Here is a 26,910-nt window from a genome sequence, read left to right on the forward strand (position 1 = left end):
TCATCGCCCCGTACTTGGTGCGCAGCTTTTTAACAGCTTTATTGATAATTTTTGAGAGCGTATTCAGGTCCGCGGCGGCAATGGTAGGCGAGCTTAGGCGGGCGTATTGGGGCCGGCGATGGCAGGTAAGTAGACACGTTGATAACTAAAGGCCATGGTCTCAATGACGGCGTCAGAAAAAAACACGCTTAGAAAAAACTAACGGCTAGATTACGAATCTTGCGTTAGGCTTAAAAAGCAGCGTTGGCCGGTCCCAACGCTGCTTTTTAACGCCCACTGGTATTTCGAGTCTTGCAGGTACAGGTGTACCGCTCACTTTTTTGGCCAGACTTGGAAAAAACGCAAATCCACTTACGTCAGTTGCGTATCCTATTTTTTCAATGGGACTTGCATAGCACCGGTATTACGAGTCTGCAAAAAAGTGAGCGGTAGACCCTCTCCTGTCAAGAATGGTACCGCATTTAAAAGTCAGTAGTTGAGAGTTTTACACTACAACGCCGTAGCATAAAACTCTTAACTAAAGTGCTAAAAAGTACACTAACACCCATAAACTACCTATTAACCCCTAAACCGAGGCCCCCCCACATCGAAAACACTTTTAAAAAAATTAACCCATAATCTGCCAAACCGGACATCGCCAACACTATAATAAATATATTAACCCCTAAACCGAGGCACTCCAGCCTCGCAAACACTAGTTAAATTTTATTAACCTCGAATCTGCCGTCCCTAACATCGCCGACACCTACCTACATTTATTGACCCCTAATCTGCCGCCCCCAACGTCGCCGCCACTATATTAAAGTTATTAACCCCTAAATCTAAGTCTAACCCTAAACCCCCCCAACTTAAATATAATTTAAATAAATATAAATAAAATAACTATCATTAACTAAATTATTCCTATTTAAAACTAAATACTTACCTATAAAATAAACCCTAAGCTAGCTACAATATAACTAATAGTTACATTGTATCTAGCTTAGGGTTTATTTTTATTTTACAGGCAAGTTTGTATTTATTTTAACTAGGTAGAATAGTTATTAAATAGTTAAGGATTTTTTCTACCTTAATTCCGATTGGCTGCCCGGTTGGATGAAGACGTCTCCCCGTAGGGTAATCTTCAGGGGGTTAGTTAGGTTTCTTTAAGGGGGTATTGGGTGGGTTTTAGAGTAGGGTTGGTTGTGTGGGTGGTGGGTTTTAATGTTGGGGGGGATTTGTATTTTTTTTTACAGGTAAAAGAGCTGATTACTTTGGGGCAATGCCCCGCCAAAGGCCCTTTTAAGGGCTATATGTAATTTAGTGTAGGGTGGGGCTTTTTTATTTTGGGGGAGCTTTTTTATTTTGTTAGGGGGATTAGATTAGGTGTAATTAGTTTAAAAATCTTGAAATTTGTTTATTATTTTCTGTAATTTAGTGGGGGGTTTTTTTTGTACTTTAGATAATTTTATTTAATTTAGGGAATTCATTTAATTATAGTGGTAGTGTTAGGTATAATAGTAACTTAGGTTAGGTTTTATTTTACAGGTACTTTTGTATTTATTTTAGCTAGGTAGTTATTAAATAGTTAATAACTATTTAATAACTATTGTACCTAGTTAAAATAAATACAAACTTGCCTGTAAAATAAAAATAAACCCTAAGCTAGCAACAATGTAACTAATAGTTATATTGTAGCTATCTTAGGGTTTATTTTAAAGGTAAGTATTTAGTTTTAAATAGGAATTATTTAGTTAATGATAGTAATTTTATTTAGATTTATTTAAATTATATTTAAGTTATGGGGTGTTAGGGTTCGACTTAGGTTTAGGGGTTAATAACTTTAATATAGTGGCGGCGACGTTGGGGGCGACAGATTAGGGGTTAATAAGTGTAGGTAGGTTGCAGCGACATTGGGGGCGGCAGATTAGGGGTTAATAATATAATGTAGGTGTCGGCGATGTCAGGTGCGGCAGATTATGGGTTAATAAGTGTAAGATTAGGGGTGTTTAGACTCGGGGTTCATGTTAGGGTGTTAGGTGTAGACATAAATGTATTTTCCCCATAGGAATCAATGGGGCAGCGTTAGAAGCTTTACGCTACTTTTTTGCAGGTGTTAGGTTTTTTTCAGCTGGCTCTCCCCCATTGATTCCTATCGGGAAATTGTGCACAAGCACGTTCAGCCAGCTCACCGCTAACGTAAGCAGTGCTGGTATTGAGGTGAGATGTGGAGCAAAATTTTGCTCTATGATCACTTTTTTGCGGTTAACGCCGGGTTTGTAAAAACCCGTAATACCAGTGTTGTCTGGAAGTGAGCGGTAAGCATAAACTGCTCGTTAGCATCGCATAGCCTCTAACGCAAAACTCGTAATCTAGGTGTAAGTGTACAATCTCGAAGCAGTCAGCTTTAGAAAAAGGAGATTTGGATGAAGGAATAGACCCTGATTAAAAGGTCCTTCCTCAAAGACCACCTCCAAGTTGGAAGAGATGACATCTTCACTAGGTCTGCCAATCAGATCCTGTGAAACCACGCAGAGGCTATTAGAATTACTGATGCTCTTAGCTGCTTGATCCAAGCAATCACTTGTGCACGGAGAGGAAACAGAGGAAAACAGGTATGCTAGACTGCAATCCCAAGGAACCTCTAGAGCATCTATCAGAGCGGCCTGCGGAACTCTGGACCTAGAACTGTATCTAGGAAACTGTTGAGACACTAACAGATCCAACTCCCACACCCCCATTTGAGGTTTAACCAGGAGAAAACCTCTGGATGGAGAGCCACTACCTGGGATGAAATGTCTATCTACTCAGGAAGTCCGCTTCCCAGAGTCCACTCCTGGAATGTGGATGGCATATAAACAGTAATGGTGGGCTTCTGCCCACTGAACAATCCGAGCCACCTCCTTCCTGGCTAAGGAACTCCGAGTTCCTCCCTGATGTTAATGTAAGCCACTGAGGAGATTTTGGCCAACTGGAACCTGATAAACCGGGCTAACCAGAAAGTTCTCCGGAAGCATATGCCCTAAGACAGATGCACCTGAGAAAAACGTCCTATGAGAGAGTCTCTAGTCGACTGATCTAGATCTATCCTGTGAGACAAATCCGAATGATCCCTGCAATAGACTGAGCATGCAAAACTGTAGAGCTCGCAAATGTAAGTAAGCAAAGGGAATGATGTCCATGGAAGCGACCATGAGACCAGTTTCCCCCATACCATGAGTCACTGATGCTCAACAGTAGACTGTAGAAAACCTAGAAAAGGGTACTTTTTTTCCCCCCAGGAAAACTACCCTCGTAGCTGGAACAAGAGAACTCTTTTCCAGAATCACTTTCCATCTGTGAGAACATGAAAAAGACAACAATATCTCTGAAAGAGAGATAGCTTCTTGAAATATAGCACCTGAACCAATATGGCGTCCAGGTAGGTCGTCACTACAATACCCCAAGACCTGATCACTGCCAAAAGAGCCCCCAGAACATAGAGAAGATTCTGGTAACTGTGGCAAGGCCAACCGGAAGAGCCGCAAACTGAAAAGGCTTATCTAGAAAGGTGAAGTTCATGAACTTGATGATCCCTGTGGAAGGGAACATGAATATACACATCCATCCAGTCTATGGTCGTTGTGCTGACCCTCTTGCAACAAGGGAAGCATGGAACAAATAATCTCCCTTTTTAAGGATGCTACTCTGAGAAACTTGATGAGACACTTTAGATCTAACAAGGACGAAAAAGTCCCTTTTATTTGGGAACCACAACAGATAGGGATAGAATCTTGACAACCACTCCCAGGAAGGAATAATCCTGTATACATTTCAAGAATGCCTCTCTCTTTATCTGGTCTGCAGACCAACGTGAGAGGTGGAAGTTATGAATTCTAATTATAACCCTGATTACTGTGTCCATAGCCAAAGGATCTGGAACAACTCACATCCAGGCTTGATAAAACAGAGCAAATCTGCCCCCACTTGATCTGATCCCGGATTGGGGACAAACCCTTCATGCTGATAAACACTCAGCTGTGGGTTTCTTTGAATGCTTCCCCTTGCCCCAAGACTCCTTGGGCTGCCAAGAAAACTTAGACTGTTTCTACTTGGAAAACAGAGAGGAAAACTGTCCTTTGAAGTTACAAAAGGAACGAAAATTACTCTGGCGTCCTTAAGGTCTATTTTCCTTGTCATATGGAAGAAAAGACCCTTTTCCACCCATAAAATCAGAAGTAAATTCTGCTAGACCAAATCCAAAAAAGGTCTCGACCTTGTAAAGAAGCGCCAGAAATTTGGACTTGGAGGAAGGATCAACTCACCAAGATTATAGCCACAACACCCCATCGGCTAGCACAGCAAAGCCAGATATATTGGCTCCCAGTCTACTGAGACAAGGTATCTCATTCAAAAGATGCCACACTTGACACAGTGGCAATAAAAACTGCAGTTTCCACAGAAGACCTGGATGATCAATAAGCTTCCAGCTTCTTGTCCATGGAGCCATAAAGGAATCGCTAACCTCCATAAGGATCGAAATTCTCTGAGCCATAGTAGAAAAAGTTCCTTCTACTTAAGGCACCATGCCTTTAATGGAAAAATAAAAGCCTTTAAAAGACGGGAGACAGGTAAAAATCTCCATAGCACGTCTAGAGATACTTCCACATAGGAAGGAACATCATAGAGATGATCAAGTTTGCAAAACTTCCAAGGGTTGACAACAACAGGAATATCGGTGTCGTCCAAGTAGCCAAAACCTCTTTAAACAATACACAAGGTGTTCAGGCATACATCTGAAGATTACCACTTCAGAATCAGATGAAGGAATTACACTGTCCTAATCTGACATGTCTCCTCAGAGGCTACCGACGTATCCTCCACACCAGACTTATGAGGAAGGGCAAACTGTGTAGCAGCAGGAGGAACAGACATCTTACTATCTGAATCTCTAATACTCCTCTTGTGATTTCCCATTAGTATAGGAAAAGCAGACAATGCCACAGATATTGCAGAAGATACCTGAGCAAATAAATAATCTACAAGCAAATAAGCTCCTCCAGGAGACTGAGAGGAAAATGCAGGGCACTGTATGTGATGCCATAAGGCTTGGGACATTTAAGGAGAAAACTGTGGCATTGCCTAAACAGCATCATCCCGAGAGCCAAAATATGAGTTAATTTTGACATAACATGAGAACAGAACTCTAACTCCGTGAAGACAGACTCACAAGCACAAATGCAAAACACTTAGATATTGTGCTGTCACTTTAAATGCTTTCAAAATTGCTGTGGTATGTACTAGGCATAAGATCCAAAATCTTACTCAGACTAAAGTATCTAGATTCTATCCAGAACAAGTTGCAGCCTCCTGTAGATGTTCATGTCCTTGTGCGGATTTGGCTCATATGCTATGGTTCTGTCCAAAGATCCGACAGTTGTGATATAAAGTCCAATTTTGGGTAAATAGGGTTTTGAATGTATCGCTCTACTTTTCTCTGGAAGACATTCATTTTTTACTAACTGATTTTAGACCTAATCTGGACAGGCGTATAGTTAATACCGTTATACTCACAACTAGACATAATATCTTTAAGAACTGGACGGCTGTAAAAGCTCCAAGTCTGGCTTCTATATTGAAAGGTATTAAAGAACAAATTATTTATGAATCATTTCATTTACAACAGGTAAAGGAGTCGAGAATTAAAAAATTTCTGATTGGATGGGCTTCTGTGATTACTACATACCCAACACCAGTTCAGAAGCAAATTCTGTCTCCCTTCCTCTCTTCCATCAGCTTTGCAGAATTGGTTATATTAGGAATATTCCCTCATACCTGGATAAGGAGTTATAGAGACTGTTAAAAGCTCTGCGGACCCAGCGCCGGTGGGGTTGGGGTGAGGATTATTGGTTGGGGGGGGGGACTTTTTTTATTTTTTTTTCTCCTCTCTCTTTCCTCTCTCTTTCTCCTTCCCTCCCTCCCCCATCTTTTCCTTTTTCTCCCCCCTTTTTTTCTTTTCCCCTTTTTTCTCTTTTCTGGCCTATTTTCCAAGGTGTTCCAATACACCCTGGGTTTGTTTCTGAAACAATAAGGAAAATCTTAAATTTCAGTATTGCAATACTAAGATTGATTAGGATTTATTAGGAAAAGCTGTTTTATTGTAATATTATGTCAGAGATGATAATAGTGGCTGTTTTGTGTGCTTATATATCTAGGATTAATTTTTGTTATATTATATGTATGATGTTGGAATACATATTTGAAATTATTATGTTACAATAAGTCCTGTGTGACGCAAGACAGTATGGCTTGTATGATAATCTGCTTTCGATTTTCCTTAATAAAAATAAAGAGAAAAAAAAAAGATCCAAAATCTTGAGATAAATAGGTTAAACATGAAAATAACTATTAAAGGTCTAAATGTTTCTCTCTAAGCCATACATCACAGACACAAAATGTACAATTTCATTAGATAATTTCACCAAAAATGTATTTCTCACTATTAGGGTTGCTTAGATATAAGCTACTAATCTCTGTGTAACAGGAACAACTAGACTAAGTAACTGCCTAGTCTAGATAATATAAAACTATAAACCATCAAATTATATAAACATCCGCCTCCAGATAACAGCCCACAAGGCCACTCCGTTCTGAGATGGATGGAACAAGAAAAATGGTGCAGTTCCAATCCTTATCAGAAGGAGGCAGAGTCCCACTGAGAGGAAGAAGTGTGCAACTTCACAATAATGGTGCGCTTCTTGATCGGAACAAATTCAATGAGATAGGCAGAGAAACTAACCGGCAGCGCTGAAGTCCTCTCAAATTCATGTTTTCACAATGTATAATACAATAATAGCATCGGGGCTAGAGAAGTTCGCTCCTAGCAAGTAAGTTGCAGATGCCCGAACTGCGCACATCGATACCGCTCACGGAACGATTCCCCTCTCTGCAGTAGCAGAAGAGAAAGGGAGTGCACAAACCTGCTTAAGCAAAAAACGCTCAGTTTTCCTAAGCACTACAAAATGTAAAAACAAGTCTCTATGAGTGCTATGCAACCCAGTATAAGGCAGGTAAAATCCTTACAAATATGCCATATATCCAAATGAGGAGTCAATGAAACGTCTCTTTCACATACGTATAAAGTGTCTGCACCCTGCCCTTAACAATATCCTTACTAAGGATATTTGTGTCCCAATGATATTGCATATACTGAAAAAGTGCCAAATCTCCCTAGAAGACCCAAAGGCACTTACTTACATCTAGCTGTCCGGCAGGAGGACAGCTTACCCAGCATGAGAGGATGTTACTCCCCACAGAAGCCTGTAGAAATAAAGAAAGATCAGAATAAACCTATTCTGTCTTTCTGTACTAGGGCAGCAAAGTGTTAGGAAAACGCAGCAAGGCCCACCTTATAAGTTCCTAACTGCTGTAAAGCCACCACTGCCCTACTGAAGAGACTAACGTGGACTAAGGCTATACCCAATCTTGAGAGAAATGGTCAGAGCAAACCTACTCTGTCTTTCAAAATAATAAAATCTTAATTAAAGTGAAATATTTCTAATCTTCTCAGACACTAAAAACGTCACCTCCTCCTTGCACCTGAAGGCAAAGAAAATGACTGGGGGTTGTGGGAAGGGAAGTGATACTTAACAACTTTGCTGTGGTGCTCTTTGCCTCCTCTGCTGGCCAGGAGTGATATTCCCAACAGTAATTGATGATTCCGTGGACTGACCATATCTTAGGAAAGAAACAAATTCTTTTTAAACATCTATATTGTCAGGGTTGTCAATTTCCCATTATTTTTTGGTGCACTCTCCTCTCACACGGCATCAGATATTGGGGTCTGCACTTACCTGGCTGCTCTCACAAACCGAGATAGATTTATCTCTTATTCTCCTCTTCCTCCTCCTCCTCTTCTTCCTCGTCTTCCTTTTCCTCTTCTTTTTTAGTGGTTGTTTTAGAAGGAGCAAATTTACTCTCAATGTCCAACACCTGCAGTTTATCCAGTCCAATAAATGCACTCTCCTTCACCGAGCCAGCCGTGAACAGGTTAAACCTACAAGAGACAAAATGGACTCATTAGACGAGAGAGTTTATACAGTATGACCTTGTTGACTAAATAGAGTTTCTGAATTCCCATTACTGACTTATGAATCAGAGACAGCCCCCTCCCCCAACAGGATCAATTGCCACATATGTTAGAAGGAAAATCCTTTTTTTAACTATTTTTTAACTATTTGTTTAGACTTTGTGTTTTACCCAATGTGAGTTCCTATTCCTAAATCAGGTGCACTTGATGTTATGTGCACCATGACTTTACATTGCACCGGACATTCACTTTGCAAATTACTGAATTCTCAGAATGAGTAAGCTTACATTATTTATTAATATGCTCTGTCTAGTATGAGAATGTACCCATTACCTTCAAAATGCCACCAAACAACTAACTGTTAATAAATGCCTAATCTCTATGTGGGTAAAATTGGAGCTTTGGGTTGGGAAAACATTAACAAGGTAATCATCATCATATTATTAGTAAACCAGAAGATAATATTTATCTTCACTTTGAACTAATAACTGCTATATCCAGATATATACAATTCACAAGGACACAAAACAAAAGAAACTATAATTATATAAAAATAATTGTATAATTTGGAGTTAGATGGAGAGAGTATAATTGTGAAAGAGAACTGGAGATCAGTATGACTCTATACCAAATTGGTAGAGCGCGAGTGGAAAATAAGCATTAACCATGTTTATATATTTATTCCCTACAGTGAGGTCTGATCCACTGATCATCACCCAAATTTTCTAAGGACTGAAGAGATAATCAGAGACTACACAATTTGATATCTTTGTTACCTGAGGAAAATCCTCTTAATGTTAGGGGTAGACTCGAATGCACCATCAGTCACAGTGAAAATCCTGTTACTCTGGAGGTACAAGTATTCCAATGTCTCAGGCAGGTCAGAGGGGACATAAGACAGCTGATTTGCAGACAGGTCCAACAGCTACAAAACAAGATGCAGAATTAGTGTGATAATAGCCCTTTGTGTGTTACAAGATACATACTATGGACAGTAAACATAACACGTGTATGTACTGTTCCCACATGGATGTAGAGGGCAAGAGCAGACAACAAGTGAATTTGATCCAGGTGAAAGCTGTTACATATGTGCTCTAAATGCAAATGATCTTCCCTAAAGACTTGTTGATGCTTAAGCAATACAAGTGAAATGTAATTAAACCTCCTATTTAGGATTGAGAGATATCAACAGGGTACATTTAAAACAAAGAAGTAGCTTGTGCTTCCCTCAAAAAAAGCTTTAAACTGATTTTCAAGTGAAATATAAGTCTATTAAAATCTACACAATTAAGCACTTTGTCTAAATGCTTAATCTATTACACAAAGTAAAAAAGAGCAAAGCCTGAGAATTGAGCACTGTTTTTCTTGTACAAATTTATCTTGTATCTTATATTTAAAAAAACATGGCACGTATTTTAAATTAAATAAACACCCTCATCTATGGGATGTTCTCTGCATTTAATAAATAAATGTGTTCTATAGGGAGGTTACCTAACCTATGTTAGGTACACAACCATGTACTTGCTCAGGATGAAATATGTAGGACATTCAGAACCTCTTGGGCGAAAAAAATCTGTCCCTCAATCTACACTTTCACACAGCCCCTATGAAATTATACAGTTATAATAAAGGATGTCCAAGTCTTAAATGGAGATTCCGTACCTGGAGGCTGCTGAGTTCGGCCCAAGCCCCAGTATATATAGAGTTAAACTTCAGTTTATTATTACTGAGATAAAGTTCCTTTAGCTTGGACATTCCAGACAGAGTATCTTGTGGGATGGAGCTGATGTCGTTCTCCTTCAGCTTCAGAATCTCTAGATTCTTTGGAAGACCATACAGCAGCGACTTCAGGCTATTGCCAGAAAGATCTAGGGTCTTGAGGAGGCGCAGTTTGCGGAAGGCGTCCCTGTGAACTGTGCTGCTCATAATTTTGTTATAACTCAGGTTAAGGTCTTCTAAAAAGTATGTGGTGGCAAAATCATTCTTGTTGATGCTAGAAATCTGGTTATGAAGGAGCATGAGGGTCTTCACTCTGCGAGGAAGCCCAGCAGGCACCCTTTCCAGCAAATTATTGTACATGTGCACTGTATGCAGCTTCTTTAAGCCTAAGAAGGCTGACGGGTGGATACCTCGGGCCCTCAGTTTGTTGTTGTGGAGAAGGAGGTATTCCAGGTTTCTAATCTGGGTTAGCACATCCTGGGAAATTGAGCGTATGGAGTTTTTTTCTAGGTGAAGTATGACAATGTTACGGGGAAGCCCACTTGGTATCTGTGTGAGGTTATTGGTTGATAGATCAAGGTATTCCAAGCGATTTAGCTTCCTGAAAAGACAAAAACACACAAGTATCAGAAAGGCTAATATTCTGGTGTTTCTGTCACTACTAATGGTCTACAGCACCATGTAGATACAACAATCTAATATCTCTTGTATAATGGGAATACACTTAACCATGTCACCTCCTTCAGTGATAAAGTAGTTATAACTTACTAGTACACTTTTATTGTTTTTAAAATGAATTTTATTAAACAGGAGTGTATTTCTATGTGTTTTTCAGGTTCACCTGGCAGCTAAAGGACTAAGTTCCAAACTGCCACCCATGTGCAGATAGGTGAGGAAGTACTGAAATACGTAATATGGCCCTTTGGCACTCTGTAGCATCTGGCTTCTTCCTGAGCACGATATGCAGTGGGTGGCTTCTCACCCGAACGTCTCATTGTCCATCCCCTCATTGGTCAGAAGGTTGTTCTGCAGGTAAAGTTCCCGCAAATCGAACAGGTGGCTAAAAGCCCCATCTGGGATTTTCTCCAACTTGTTGTTCTGTAAAAAAAAAAACACAACACTGCTCTTAGTTTTGGGCCTCAATTGTAATCTCATCTATAATATGGTCTGCAGGGCTGAAGAAATTAGCGTCACTAGAAGTCTGGTTATCTAGCTGCTGACGTTTGCTGTCTGTAAATCCTTTAGCAGCAGTCTGGGTAGCTAGTGCCCTTATGTCTGTCAGTGTTATAGGCTCACATGATACTACGGCTCTTTGATGTTACCAAATGTTGTCAGCAGCTGATTGGTTACCTTAATGACTCTTTTTAGCTCATTTAGTGTGACAATAGCCCTTGTTACAAGATACATACTATGGACATATAACCATTTTCAGGTAAAACTTACAAGAAACCCAACCACATTAGTGATCACTGTGTGTACTGAATGGTTGATGGTACAATGAAGTTTAAGCTTTTAAGCTTTCCTCAAAAACACCTCACAAATGCTTACAGCTGTATGTGGCCTCACTAAAAGAGCCATTTTCTCTGCCAAAAACCCTTCTGCAGACCTCAAACATAGTGATATTTGGCCTAAAACGCGTCGGCATGGAGAGAGATCTCACTAAATCTTTGTGGGCTTTTCTTGAGCATTGTATTACAATGTATGTGTATCTCCTTCACATCCAGAAACTGTATAGCCGGATAAACACCTCTTAGGTTAAAATCATGGTACTTATGAGGCTCCTTAACCCTTTGAGTGCTAAGCACTTTCCCACCTGTATGCTAAGATTTTTTAAGTTTTTTTTTATTTTTGAACAAAAAATTTTTAACTTTTTTTTTCCAGACCCCCACGACTTGCACTGTTGGAAAGGTTAGGCGATTACCTTTCCAATGGTGGGTCTTGGGATACAGGATTCTAAGCAGCATGCCCCCTGCTCCTATACTTTGTTAAGTATAAATAAAGTTGCGTGGTGACGTTATCACATTATTGCACGTGACGTCACCATGTAAAACGGGAAGCCCCGGCGATGCCTGTCACTATACAGGCACGATCGCTGGGGTAGGAGCGGGTGGGAGCCCCCAGATCTCCTTCAAGGTGGGAGAGTGCTAGTGACGGCTCAGAGCCGTCATTAGCACCAGAGTGGGAAACTCTGTGACGGCTCAGAGCCGTCATTAGCACTCAAAGGGTTAAAAGGAAATTCAAGTAAAAAATTAAACTTTCATGAATCAGATAGGGCATGCAATTTTAAAAAACGTTCCAATATACTTGTATCATCAAATTTGCTTTGTTCTCTTGGTATTCTTTGTTGAAAGCTAAACCTAGGTAGGCTTATATGCTAATTTCTAAGCCCTTGAAAGCCGCTTCTTAAAAATTCTGGAGTAGACTGTCCCTTTAAATAATCTCACCAGACCAGAGAGCTTTATATCTTCAGATACTTTGAAGTAGATTTAACAAGTGCCGGGCAGACATGATTCGCTGTAGCGAATCATGTCCGCCCGACATCGCTAAATGCCAACAGAATACGTTGTCGGCATTTTACATTGCACAAGCATTTCTTTCAAAATGAGTGTGCAATGCAGCCTCCTGCACATTCGCGGCCGCTAGCAGGGGGTGTTAATCATTCCGATCAGGGCGATTTCAGTCTGACCTTACGACCCCTACTTCTAAACTTACGTTTTCAGGCGAGCCTGAAACTTCGGGCGTATAAAGGAGCATTCGCTGCTTGTTAAATCTACCCCAATGTGAGAAGTTCCATTACTTATATTTGCCACTTTAAGTATTCGGGATTCAGGTCAGTGTTATCATTTTCCTACAACGTGTATTTGTAACAATATATACAGTATATTATTATTATTATTAACAACAGATGCAGGTGTAGGGCAGAGGTTCCTGTCCTTTCATTGCAATTGTACAGAAATAAAACAAGAATAAAAGCAAACCTAAAAGCTGTGTATAGAAAACATGACATCTTGTGGGTCACGTAAAACCTTTTAAGATGAAGAGTTTATTGTAAGAAGTGCAAATGAAGTTGTATGTAATGAGACCTTAAAGAGACAGTAAAGTCATCATTAGCTTTTCATGATTTAGATAGATCATTTTAACCAACTTTCCAATCTACTTCTTTTATTTTTTTATTTTTTATAATTTTGTATTGAGACTTTTATTATAAACAAAGAAAATACATTTACAACATTTGTATGTGTACATATTACTAGAAGGCTGTCATAGGGCAAAGACTATTGAACAACGATAGTGGATATGGATGAGTATAATTCCTATAGACGACCCTGACACTAGGTTAGCAGTTACAATAGCAGGTAATTAAATATCAAAGATAGTTTTTGGGATGATGAAATTGCAATATAGTTCAACATTATAAATTTTCTAAGTACACCTTTATGTCAGCTAGAGCTCTAGATCTTTCAAAAATAGTAAGGTAAATGAACCTAGCTTTGTGAAGTCTCATTATTATATATAGGGGCATATTTATGATTATGCGAGCGGACATGATCCGATATAGCGGATCATGTCCACTGCACATCGATAAATGCCGACAGCATACGCCAATCGGCTGCTAGCAGGGGGTGTCAATCAACCTGAATTTGATCGGGTTGATTTCTCTCGATTTCTGTCCGCTGCCTCAGAGCAGGCGGACAGGTTATGGAGCAATTGTCTTTAGACCGCTGCTTCATAACTTCTGTTTCCAGCGAGCCAAAACAGGGCATCAAGCTCCGTACGGAACTTGATAAATGTGCCCCATAGTTAGAACCGGAATTCCTCCCGACCTATGCAGGGTCACTCTTCTGCCCAAGTGAGATAAGATGATACTGGGGAGGGCCTCAAATGGTGAAAGAGGTCACTCTTGGACCACTGATAAAAGGAGCGGGTTAGCAACTGATGTTTAATGTTGAAAAGATAAAGGGCTGGTGAGTTGATAATTATTACAGGCAGCATAAATAAATTCAAAGAATTCATATCAATTTTAAATACTAATGATCTAAATTTAAGATTGACCTATAATACAAGTGAGTCCAAAGTTGAATTCTTGGATGTCATGATCTATAAAGATGAGAGAAATATGCTGAAAACTGATCTATTTAGAAAAAAGACAGCAACAAATTCTTTGCTACAATATGACAGCTGTCATACTACACAAACTAAAAGAGCAATTCCTACTGGGGAATTCCTCAGAATCAGGAGGAATTGTACAGATGATGCTGTTTTCATGAAAAGAGCGAAAGAGCTCAAATTGCGTCTGAAGGAGAGAGGTTACACAAGAAATTATAAGATTGGCATTCCAACGTGCCAAAAGAACCTCAAGAGACTCCTTACTCATACCTAAAAAGAAAAACACAAAACTTGATGATACTGTAAGATTCGTTACAACCTATAACTCAGAACATCAGCACATTCATGAGATACTTGAAATCAGATCCAGTTTTGGCTAATTGTATAGGCCAAATAATTAACACCAGTTGGCGCAGAGCACCAACAATAGGGAACAAACTGGTACAGAGTCATTTTATTAGGAAAAAACCAAGTACCAAAAGATTATGTGGAACTTATGCTTGTGGCTCATGTAGCTTCTGCGAATATATACATGATATATACATGATGAAAGAGAATTTTCTACACGTGCTGGAACCAAACGGATGCTTGGTTTCGCTAATTGTAGCACCAAAAATGTGGTCTACTGTTTACTATGTGAATGTGGTTTGAGATATGTGGGTATTACGACCAGAGAACTACGCACCAGAATAGGTGAACATATCAATAGCATTAAAAATTGCATTACTGATATAGGTAAAAATAAAACACTCACTCCGGTAGCAAGACATTACTTAAAAAAACATGGTCCTAGACAGGTTATAAAACTAGGCATAAGAGGAGGAGATATAGAACAAATGCTGCTCCAATCTGAATGCCGCTGGATTTTTTGGCTTAATACCCTTACACCCAATGGGATTAACGAACAGGATGGATTTGCGGCATTCCTGTAAATGAACAATAGGTGACTTTTAATGTGCACATAGATCAATAATCCATGACAGAAGGAACAGTAACACTATTGTAATAACTCATATAGGGATAAACTACCATACTGGCACGAATGATAGTCCTATACTTGTAGCAGATGACGTTTGGGAAATTACAGTACAAAATAAATTATGATTATAACCACTGTAATAAGAGATACACTTTAGCATATTTCATCTTATGATTGCATAACAATACTCTTTGCTTTTATAAATAAGAATAGTGTGTTCAATTTAAGTCAATTGGTGGATTAGTGTTGACATTATTCTTTTATTATCGTTTGTTGAAAAACGCAATTAAATTTGGTTAATCCACTAATGGGCAGGATCTGCACTATAGTGATAATATTGGCTGAAATATTGCAAACAATGTCCCCCCTTTTTTGGTTTGCTATTTGAAATGTAATACGCATTACGTGATATTATTCATAAATCTTACATATAGATTTTTGATATCAAGCTATTTTATGCACTTAATCTACTAGGGACACACAAGAAGATTCCGTTTCAATACAGTCACTATACTTATTTGTGTTAACATTACTCTTTGCTCTGACAGATAAGAAGAGTGTGTCTTATTTAAGTCAATTTGTGAATGAGTTTTGACATCATTCTCTCATGATCGTTTTTTGAAAAACGCAAATAAAATTTAAATTTTCTATCAATATATATGGAGAGGCTTTATTTATTTATTTTTCTACATCAATAGAGTATTTACATTCGTGTGATATAGGAAGGATGTTGACATCATTCTCTTATGATCATTTTCTGAAAAACGCAATAAAATTTTCTATCAACATACATGGAGAGGATTTATGCATCAATTGAGGATTTTCCTACGTGTGACATAGGAAGGATGAATCTCATTATATGTGTGTTGAAATGTGTGAATGAAAATCTGTTATTGGTAATGAACGCAGATTTTTGTATTGTAAGACACTTTCGAATCCAATTGGTGGATAGAATTAATCTTTGACCAGGTGGGAGTGACAATTTTGAGTAAGCTAGGCTGACATCTTTCAATGCTCCTGACACCTATTCTTGATTTTGAAACAATGTAGCGAATATCTAATATCTTATATTACAAAATTGTTTCAACATGTTACTATCCTGACACCTGCTTGATACGATCATGTGATGAATCTTTAACCAATTACATTAAGCCTCTTGTGATAGGCTGCATCTAGAGGTGTGTGCTTAGAACCAATTTCTATTGGTCAATGACGATACAAATACCGGGTTGGGGCCCTGACTCTGGTTAGCCTCTGAGAAAGCCGTGCTAGTAATGTACATCAGGCATTGTCTGTGTGCATGAGACTTGCTAATTTGTGTTTACCTGGGACCTTTCTAAGCTCATATTGATGTGGCAATTGCCTTCCTTAATCAGTCATTTATAAACCGTTTCCTCTCCTGCTCTAGATACCAGTATTGCTCAGATTAGGTAATGTTGTTGGGGTCAATCCCCTTTTTAGATTAGCTTTAGAGCAATCCGTGTATTCTCTGAGCCCTGAGGGTTACGGTGTATTTGAACTATTACCCAGGGAAGTAATTCTGTTTTTGAAGTCTCACACACACAGTCCTGATCTGTTTCTTAATCTAAGTTTTAAATGTTTGTCTCACATATTTATGTTATACAATTGGTACTATTTACCACCCTTTTTATTCTATCATTAGTAAAAGTTACGTTTTAATAACCAGTTCTGGACACAATCCGGTTTTCAATGCATACTGTTACTATATAGTGTTTTGTGAGTGCTGGGTACTGTCAAACTTCTCTCTCCTTTTTGTACCTATATATCTATCAGACAGTCAGCACCCCCCTTCTCCTACACTTCACCAGTGATACTAACTGGTATATAATGAATACTGAATAGATTATATATCTACTATTATTTCAGCATACTATATTATGAAGGGGTTGATATTTGCTTAAACTAACAACGTTGCCACTATTTCCGTTGATAATTATAGCATGAAGTTAAATCTAAGGGTGAGTTCATAAAATCTGGGAATAGACTTCAATGATTGGAGGAAGACCTTTAAAAGCTCAGAAATGGTAATGGGTAAAGATCCTACTAGCCGAATGATAGAAGACGGCCATATCGAACTATCAAGTAAAGGGGTAATCATGTGGGATTAAAGGGTATATAGCTTTATTAGACAGTATTCTAGTGAGCAATGAGTGACTGTTTGACGTGTGATAACATAGGATTGGGAATAGGGGGTTAATATATATGGCTTGAACAAGTGGAAAGGTACACATTGTACTGGCAAGATGGCGGGTGATGTTAGTATATAGGGTTGTCTAAGAGTAAACATTATAAGAGTACGTAGGGATTGTAGTATATGAAATAGAGCCTTCTTAAATTGAGTCAAATTGTCTCACTACATATAGTCCTATATGGGTAGATCCCTATTGGATGCCTACAAATAACTATCTAGACAATCATAAGAGCTTTGGAACACACTTTATAAGATAGGTAAAAACATAAGAAAGGGCATACGTGTAACCAATAGAATATTACAAAGGAGAAAAAGGCAAAGAGTCCATGGTTTCATTTCAATATGAGGTTAAAACAGAGTAATATTTATGCTATCATAGCAGGACCACAACAAGTGGGTAACCAGGTACCTCACTATAAACTGTTACTAGTGGTGATGCAGTCATCCAACACCGCTCTTTGACAACGGAGCCAAGCTGGACCAACGACAGGAGAGGGAGCCAGACAAATTGCAGGGAGGCCGTATGTCAGGGAAGATCCACTGGCTATAAAACAGTATGAATTGTAGGAGGGTATATAATCCTTGTTTTATGGGTATCGGGCGTCCGCTCTTCTTGTGCGACACTGAGTGTCTCTTTGTTCCCTCTGTGTATCAGGAGCCTGGACAATGCTTCCCCATTCTCCAACCGGAGTCTCATCACGTACCTGGTGGCCGGCCGCTCCATCACTGGTTTCGGATGAGAAGAACTCCGTATGTATGTCATTAGTCCAAACGAAGGTGTAAGATCTGAGCTGAACCCAGGGCATAATGGGCTCTCCAGAGGGGGAGATAATCCCTGCTCCTTCGGTAGCTCTCATATCACTAGTTTGAGATTCATCTTGGGATGAGAATAGCTTTCGCTATCATTTGCGGCTTCATGTGGTAGATCGTCACTCTTGCTGTCCGACCATCTTGATTGCGCCATTGTTTCCCTTTTCTCTTACGGCTCTTACAATATGAGAGAGATCTTCATAGTTGCAGCACATCCGATGCTCTAAATTTTCTAAAAGTGCTTGTATCTGTAAGTAAAAGTCCTCCTCCATGTGTAGATAAATAATATTGGTTTAGTGACTGCTCCACTCTGTAGTAGATTTAACAAATAAATAGACACAGCTCTACCCGGTTAGCCCTCAAACTGGGAGAGGGGTGGTAGATGGTACTGTGAGGTGGACCACAGCATTCCGTTTTAAGTGGTCTGGATTGGATCTTCTGCTTGAATGGATTGTAATAAAAGTAGTATCTCCAGAATCAGGATTGACATCTTGAGAAGTAGGCAGGATTATTATGCAGAAAGCTGTAAATATAGCGAGATAAACCACTAATTCTTCAAATTGAGATCGGAGCTAGATAGTTATGCGTCCTATCATGGCTGCGACTTGGTCACGCCCCCTACTTCTATTATTTAATTTGCTTCCTTCTCTTGTTATCTTTTGCTGAAAGGTGTATCTAGGAAAGCTCAGGAACAGCAAAGAACCTAGATTCTAGCTGCTGATTGGTGGCTGCATATATCAGTGACATGCACTCATAGGAGGCAGGTGAGGCAGTGCCTCCCCTGGCCAATCTAGGTATTACAGCCTTTTTTATATATAAAAATAAAAAAAATAAAAAAAAAAATGAAAAAAAAGTTTAATAAAAAGGTAACCCCCCTACCCCTCCACCAAAATCAGTACTTTATTATTTTGATGTGTTACTGTAAAAAAAAAACGTAATAGAAATACATTGACATTCATATTGCGCAACTAGAGTCCGGCCAGCTATCCTTCTATTGCGCAATATGAATGCAAGGTATTATGGAAGTCTATGGGCCGCTGAGACACTGCCACCAGGAGGAGAATAGGTGCCATTGCAGTGCTCTCTTGCGGCCCATACTGCTCCCACCGGAGGCTTGACTCTGAAAGCCTCGGGAGCCGTTGCCGCCTCTCAGCCAATCAGACGACAGCAAGTCTGAGTCTATGTTGTGCTGAGTGCCGGGCGCATGGGCGTATTATGGCCTAGGTCGGCAGATTTGAGGGGCGGCACTTTTTGGGGCCGGGGCACTCAAGAATTGGCCCTTTATTGGTGTCTGAGTCCAGGCAGGGGCAACACATCATAGCCACAGACACACAACAAGCAGTCGCAGATCAAAAACTGGCCACACTGATGCATGAGGCAGCGGCTGCTACGGATGGGTGGGAATGGAACCTCTCAGCAGGAGCAGTGTATTTTCACAGTAAGTCAGACTCAGTCCTATTGTATAGTGTATACGATCTACTTCAGACCTTTGTATTAATGAATTGTGAGTTGTGAAATATCGCCACTTAAGGAAGTAAAGATTCTTGCTAAAACATCGCTCCAGGTCCTTTCAAGCTCCAGCAACAACTGACACTGATGGGCTTGGGTTGTGAGAGAGGAAATAGAATTATCTGACACTCCAGTGCGGTGCACGCCACAACGGCTTAAATATTTATTCCTGACAATTTAAATGGCACAGTGACAATGATGATTGTCCTTCCTTGTGCCGTTTAAATGGTCAGGAATAAGCCGTTGTGGCGTGCACCGCACTGGAGTGTCAGATAATTCTATTTCCTCTCTCACAACCCAAGCCCATCAGTGTCAGTTGTTGCTGGAGCTTGAAAGGACCTGGAGCGATGTTTTAGCAAGAATCTTTACTTCCTTAAGTGGCGATATTTCACAACTCACAATTCATTAATACAAAGGTCTGAAGTAGATCGACTGGCAACAATAAGTTAGTGTTTTATATCTGATATATACTGTGTAGGCTTTTCTCTCACTACTTACTCACCATAAGCTATTTGGATGCCTCTCTTTTCCAGACATTTTGTAGAACTTCATGCCTCAAAACCATAAATATAAAGCCTGCCTAACCCACCTACTCACTGTCTGACCAGATACAAATCTGACATCTGCTTGTTCATCCCCTCTCATGCTATTTTCTAAACCATAACACAGTAGGACCCTGCACACCTTGAGTCACTGTCCTCTTACATTGTTGGTTTTCTTCATTCTTTTGATATCCTTTGTTGAAAATCATATCTAAATATGCTCATTAGCTACTGAGCATATTTAGATATGATTTTCAACAAAGGATATCAAAAGAATGAAGAAAATCAGATATCCTTTGATGAAAATCATATCTAAATATGCTCAGAAGCAACTGAGCATATTTAGATATGATTTTCAACAAAGGATATCAAAAGAATGAAGGAAATCAGATATCCTTTGTTGAAAATCATATCTAGATATGCTCAGTAGATACTGATTGGTGGCTGCATATAGATACCTCATGCGATTGGCTCGCCCATGTACATTGCTATTTCTTCAACAAAGGATATCTAAAGAATGAAGGCGTATCCGATTCCTAGCCACTGCCTCACCAGCCTCTGAAGTCACCGCACATCACTGGCATATATATATGATTGTCATTGGCTCACCCATGCGTTCAGTTAGAAATCAGTAGTGCATTGCTGCTCCTTCAACAAATAATACCAAGAGAATAAAGCAAATGTGATAATAGAAGTCGACTGGAAAGTTGTTTAAAATGGTATATTCCAGTGTTGCTCAACTGCGACCCTCAAGTACCCCCAACAGGCCAGGTTTTCATTATAGCTGAACCAGTGCACAGGTGAAGTAATCAGCTGATCAGTAACCATGGTTACAAACCTGCTCTCACCCATCAGCTGATTATTTCACCTGTGCATTGGTTCTGTTAGAGGTACTTGAGGACCAAGGTTGAGAAACAATGGTATGTTTTACCTAAATCATGAAAGAAAATGTTTGGATTTCATGTCCCTTTAAATTATTAATTAAAGGGACATGAAATCCAAAAAGAGCAATATTGTGATACAATGGCACATTCTGCATCTGATTAGCACTAAACTGTAAAACCGCTTTATGTACGCAGATATATAAATATATACCAGGTGATCAGAGATCAGAGGACAACATACACACAAGTGCACAGTATAATTCACAAAACTTATACACAGTACCGAGGGGCAACAGAACTATACCAAGCATTATATACAGAGTCTCTATTAAACTAAAATGTAATACAGAGCTTTATTTATTTATACAAACTATATTTGTGTGCTAAATAAAACAGTGAGCATTACTTTACATGTAAACAACTTGTATTTATTTTTTGTGCTAGGAAGTATTTGCAATATGTGCAACTGCTGCCTCTTTATATACAATATGAGAATAATATGTATAATATAAAAAGCACGTTACGCACCTTCAGATGAAGCTTGTACAGAGCTGTCGGCAGATTCTTTGGAACGTACTTTAGAAAGTTACTTGACATTATAAGAATCTCCACGCGGTCAGAATGATTAAACATATTGTCCGGCAGACCAGCGTCCGTCAGCTTGTTGTTATGGAGATACACAGACCTGTTGATGGAGAAATGTCCTGTTACCTGTAGGCCAAACCTCACAGGGTCTGAGGCCACTTGTAATGGCTGGTTATTTATCGAGTGCCCCTAAACGGGCCAATATGGCTGTTTATGGGCGCTCAATAAATTAGCACTCCACTTGTAATCTAGCCCTAAATGGGCTGAGCTCTCTCTGTCCTTACCCATGCTGTTCACATAAGCTTTTCTATAGCAAGTACTGCAGTCAGGGGTCAAGTCATGCACTATTTTTGCAGGAGGAACTAAGTTCCCCCTGTACAGAGAATTATTCAGTAAACACTGCTGCTGCTGGTAGGAGGAAATGGAGTACAGTCTGGTTAGAGGGATAGTGAGATCCTCTACTAATGGGCATTAACACTTCCAACAATACACTAAATGCAAGCCTGTCAGCAGTCCTGCTGTTTTATCAGCCCTGTTATGAATATTTTCTTTATTATCTTTTATTACACATGGTTCTTACATTTCTGTGGGGCTATTTAGCTTCCCTCAGCAGAAATAGGAATATTGCGCCTTAAGTGGGTGAGACTCTGTAACAGAGGAGGATTCTCAGGCCCAAAGGCAGCCTTCAACCCTTCATTGGATTTAATTTGCTTTCATTAACCAAATTGTATAGATTATATACATATAAATACAGTGTGTGTGTGTGTGTGTGTGTGTATATATATATATATATATATATATATATATATATAAAACAATAATAATTGTGAGGGAGGGTGGAAGCCTTGGTAAATTCCCACCCTTTTTTTGTAGGACTTAACCCCTGACTGCAGTATTGATATTTTCAGTATATATGATGGGTTCATCAAGCAAAATCAGTTATTTCACATGACCGAATAAAGCTAAATGAGCTATTTGTACACAATGCAATGTGCTCCAGCAGGTAAAATGTATTATAGGGAACACCACCTCACTTTTTTCTGTCACATTTTGTCAGACAGAAGTTACACTGTGATTACCAAGCAGCTATAATGGGACCCAGAGGCAGTGACTGCTTTGTTAAGACTCATGTTTCTGGGTGGACCACAAACATCACATGACCAGGAAATGACTGCTTGTCCCTCGGGGGTGGGGCTATTGTACAAACAGGTCGCTGGTGCTTGAGTACTTACCGCAGGTTCGGCTTATGCCCAAACGTCATCCCATAGATTTTAGTAATGTAGTTGGCTGCAAAATCTGCACTGATCAGTGAGCTTGGTAAGAATCTGGGAGCGAGTGTCAGCTAAAACACACAATAAGAAGCAAAGGTTAATCTATACCAGGAGTTACGTGAACTATAATCCACTAGACATGACACTTTCATGTTCTACCAGGTCTTTTGTGATGTTTGTCATGTAAATTAGACAATAATGTACTGTCAGGGCAAATGAGTATTATTGAATAATATATATATATATATGTATGTATATTTATCTGCACATAGATTTATAAGATCAAGAATTCATATATTTATTTGCTTTGTGAAACTACTTATGAGACTATTTGCAACAGTTCTATTCACTGTAAATCACAGCCCCCTCTGCCAAATGGTTTTGGCTGGGTGAGACACGTTTATCCTAATTAAAGATAACATTTAAGTCATTTCAAAGAAAAGAACAAAAGAACAAAAGCTTAAACTATTGTATAGATAATATCAGTGAACCATTTCAAAGTAATATTAGCAGGTTGGAGCCTCAAAAGTACATGCCCATATATGGATTTCCTGCCCAATTTGAGTAGCCGCTCTGTCTGTGAGAATATTTGGATTTGCAAACATCTTCAAGACAGAACATCTAAGAACAAGATTATCAGATAGATAACCCCATGTAGTGATACAGGCAATGTCAGAGAAATGCTGGATTTCTTTTGAAACTTAGCTGAAGAAATGACTATGTCACCTATGTTTAAATTATCCCCTGCGGAGTTTCCCATGTGAAGATCCCAGACAAATTGGCATTTGAAATCTCTGTGTAACATAAAGAGAATTAAAAAAAATATAAACCTTGCAAAAGAAATTATCTATAAAATCCTCATATAAGGGAATTCTCAAATATATATTCAGACAAAAAGCATAAAATGTCTTAGCCTCTGTATTTTTAAGCATAGGAATGGATATTTAAGGATCTAAAAAGCAATGACTAAATAGTAATATTTTAGACGAATGCTACAAATAGATGTATACATATTTGACAATTTTCCTTTGTGTTACAGGAAAACAAGATGTCCTTAATCATAAAAACAGACATGTGGATATTCTCTATTTTTACATAAAAATTAATAACACTATTATTTTATTTCAGGTTTGCAGCTGGTATAGCCATGCATTTAAGTATGAATTAGAAATATGAAATGCATTGCGTTCCTGTTGAGATGCAATACAATGCCAGGATACTGAAGGCTATTTTAAATGGATTTTAAGATAATAGTTAGCAGTATAATTTTTTATTGATATAATTATTAAAATATGCTTATGCCTGATATTGAAGTGATCAGAGGAAATAGCACTATATGATCTTATGAATATTAAACACATAGTTTATTAATATCAAATTATAGTGTACATATTAAAAATATAAAATCTGTTAATCTTCTGTTAGCAGTATAAAATGAAACTGTTTGTCTAACTGCTGCCCCCAATGGCCAAAATCCAGTATTACAGCCAGAAGGCCTTTGGCTGTTAAAAATGAAATTTCCCAGGGCCAATCCGATAATACCTCCCAGGTATCCAATGAGAAGGGATAAGATAGAAGGGCCAATCCAAGACAAGCTTCCGTTGTGCGTTTCCAATTTCACCAATGATGGTACTTAACAAAAAGGGGTGGGGCTATATCACAGGATTTAACCCCAAGCATAGAGAAAGAAAAAAGGCTGACTAACTCTTGCTAACTTGAGCGAACTTTTGCTAAACTTTGGCTGGTGAACTGTTTGCTGAAACCCTGGACGGATAACTGCTGCAGTTATTATAAGCAAATAGCTACTTTTTATTCTCCACATGCAAAAATACTAAATTTTTTGTATTCTGAGGTGAAATTGGACCTGTTGAGAAATATTGGAAATTGGATATTGATTTGTTTATTTTTGGTAAAGTATAAAAGGTTGCTAATTACAGGTAAATGTCTAAAACAAAATATATGCATAGTCGCTGCAGTTAAATTACAACTGATAGATTTAAAGAGCATATTTATATTTTAGAATTATATTCATAGTCCTGAATAGTTTTAAGCTTCCCTTTTGTATGCTAAATATTTAAAACAAACATCCATTATTGCTGTAGGTAGCAGACTTAAAGGAATAAATTGTATTTTAAAACTAGTATTTCATAGCCTGTGTATTCTAAAAATAAATCCTTGGCTAAGTAAATTATCTTTGCAAATATAGATATATATCTTCGAGTTTGTCTTAATTGTAGGTAACTGAGAATTTAATTCAGCTTAGATAAATTGGCATAGAGTTTGGTTGTTGGCACAAATAATATATACAATTTCTGATGTTTTAAATTGGAATTATATAGGATAAGTTGTGGCTAAATAGCTGATTGTATTGCTTGAATGTTAGTAGCTAATATCTTGGAATCTCATTGTGTTAATTGAATGAAACTCAATTATGAATAAGGTTAGTTATAAAGTTACAATTTGGTTTGCTTTGTAAAGAGTATAGCATATTATAATAATTTAAATACTGTATAGTTTGACTCATATTCTGGTCCCTACAAATATATTTCAATGTGTTTATAAATATTAACTAATAAAAATAACTTAGGACTTTTATATTAATTTTATGGTTTTTGGTATATGCATATTTTATTGGGGTTTAGTTTAAAGGATAATTATTAAATATATTGTGTTATAACCCAGCCATATACTGACAGTACTGTAACGGTACCAACAGGATACCAAGGGTTAACACCAGGGAACAATGTCCTGCATAGGGAATCAGCAATTCACAACCCAGCCAGTTTTCAGGTTTAAAACAGAATGACATTTATTAAAAGGCTATGCCTAGTATTTATGCAGGTCTGACCCCCCAGATGGGGGGGGTTGAAAGAATGTTGTACATTAGATGGAGGGCCCACACCCTTGGACAGACCACAATAGAATCACATACTTTACTTAGGCAGATAACAACTTAAACACAAAACACATTTGGCTTGTCTTATCACCTAGCGTCTGCTCTCTGAGGGTGATTAAACAATGGACTGTCTATCACTAACTTTAATGACAGTACACAATAGCTTCTTAAAGTGGAACACAGTTAACTCCTTCAGTACTGGCAGAAGGGTCTGTCACATCTACATAGCACACAATACAGCCTATAGACAACCTTTCTTACATTATAGTCCAGAAGTGGCTAGGTTTGCCACAAGTACTAACAGTTTCTGCGCAGAAAGAGAGGTTTTGAAAATCTCAGGATCGTCAAGAAATTAACATTTGTATTGAGTCATAAGAGCCACTCCAACAAGTCATAAGGGCCAGTCCGACAAGTGATAAGGGCCACTCCGACAAGTGATAAGGGCAAGTCCCACAAGTCATAAGAGCCATTGTCACAATTTTTATATTTACTGTAGAAAAAGTTGCTGAGTGTCCAGTATTTACCCAGTCAGCCCAGTATTTTAGCCGGCTGTCCTGTAAAATCTTCACAAATTACGGGACACTTAAATGTTAATTTTTATATAAAAGTCCCTTAATGTTAAATGTAAAAGGCCTCCTCTGCCTCAATGCATTACAAATATGGAGCAGAAAAAAAGCAAGGCACAGTCAAGGGGTCAAATCTCTACTGTTTACTAGTGTTACTGGCAACCAAAGAGAAACAATATTTTTGTGTATGTTACTGGCAGCCAAAGGGGCTAAGGAAGAGCTTTTGGGGGGCATTGAGTAACCCCACTTACTATTGTGTCCAGTAACTGACAGATTGTCCAGTATTTTTGTGGAGAACAGCTGTCAACCCTAACTGTGGACCCTGTTATGCTTGAGAGAAAAGGTTAAATTTATCATAGGTTTATTTGTTACTTAAGAGGTTAAGGTGTATTTTGGTCTAGACCAATTAGACTTGTGCCTAGGGCAGCAGCAGAATTTAGGGGTGCAGAACACATAGACGGTTGGTTTTATAGCACAATCAACTTCTCACACCTACACACTTCCTATAGTTTTATTTATTCATTTTTTTACGATTATTGTGAGTGTGTATGACCCTCTATGTGTCTCTGACCTGTGAGTTAGAGACAAATAAGAGGGAAATATGAAGCGTTGGGCTGGTAAATCTGCACAAAACTAATTACATCACTGGGGTAACAAGTAGGAACATGAGGACCATCCACTCATTACACAATACCACTAGTGAACAAATCAAAAACTGCAGCACACGCAAAGAAAATATACGTTACAATTGATCTTAATGGATCCAACTATTACAAGTGATGA

General features: G+C 38.6%; 1 protein-coding gene across 1 annotated transcript in view; it reads right to left on the reverse strand.

Annotated features, from left to right (window-relative positions):
• Positions 1-26,910, reverse strand: part of PODN (podocan) — a 173,025-nt gene that overhangs the window by 44,747 nt on the left and 101,368 nt on the right. Inside the window, exons 5-10 of the mRNA XM_053693459.1 lie at positions 22,627-22,736; positions 21,338-21,494; positions 10,749-10,864; positions 9,710-10,367; positions 8,824-8,972; positions 7,812-8,014 (exon numbers count right to left, since the gene is read on the reverse strand). Coding sequence (XP_053549434.1) covers positions 7,840-8,014; positions 8,824-8,972; positions 9,710-10,367; positions 10,749-10,864; positions 21,338-21,494; positions 22,627-22,736 — 1,365 coding nt within the window. The 3' untranslated portion in view covers positions 7,812-7,839. The remainder of the gene's footprint in view (positions 1-7,811; positions 8,015-8,823; positions 8,973-9,709; positions 10,368-10,748; positions 10,865-21,337; positions 21,495-22,626; positions 22,737-26,910) is intronic.

Source organism: Bombina bombina, chromosome 10 (genome assembly GCF_027579735.1).
Source record: "Bombina bombina isolate aBomBom1 chromosome 10, aBomBom1.pri, whole genome shotgun sequence".
Lineage (NCBI taxonomy): Eukaryota > Metazoa > Chordata > Amphibia > Anura > Bombinatoridae > Bombina > Bombina bombina.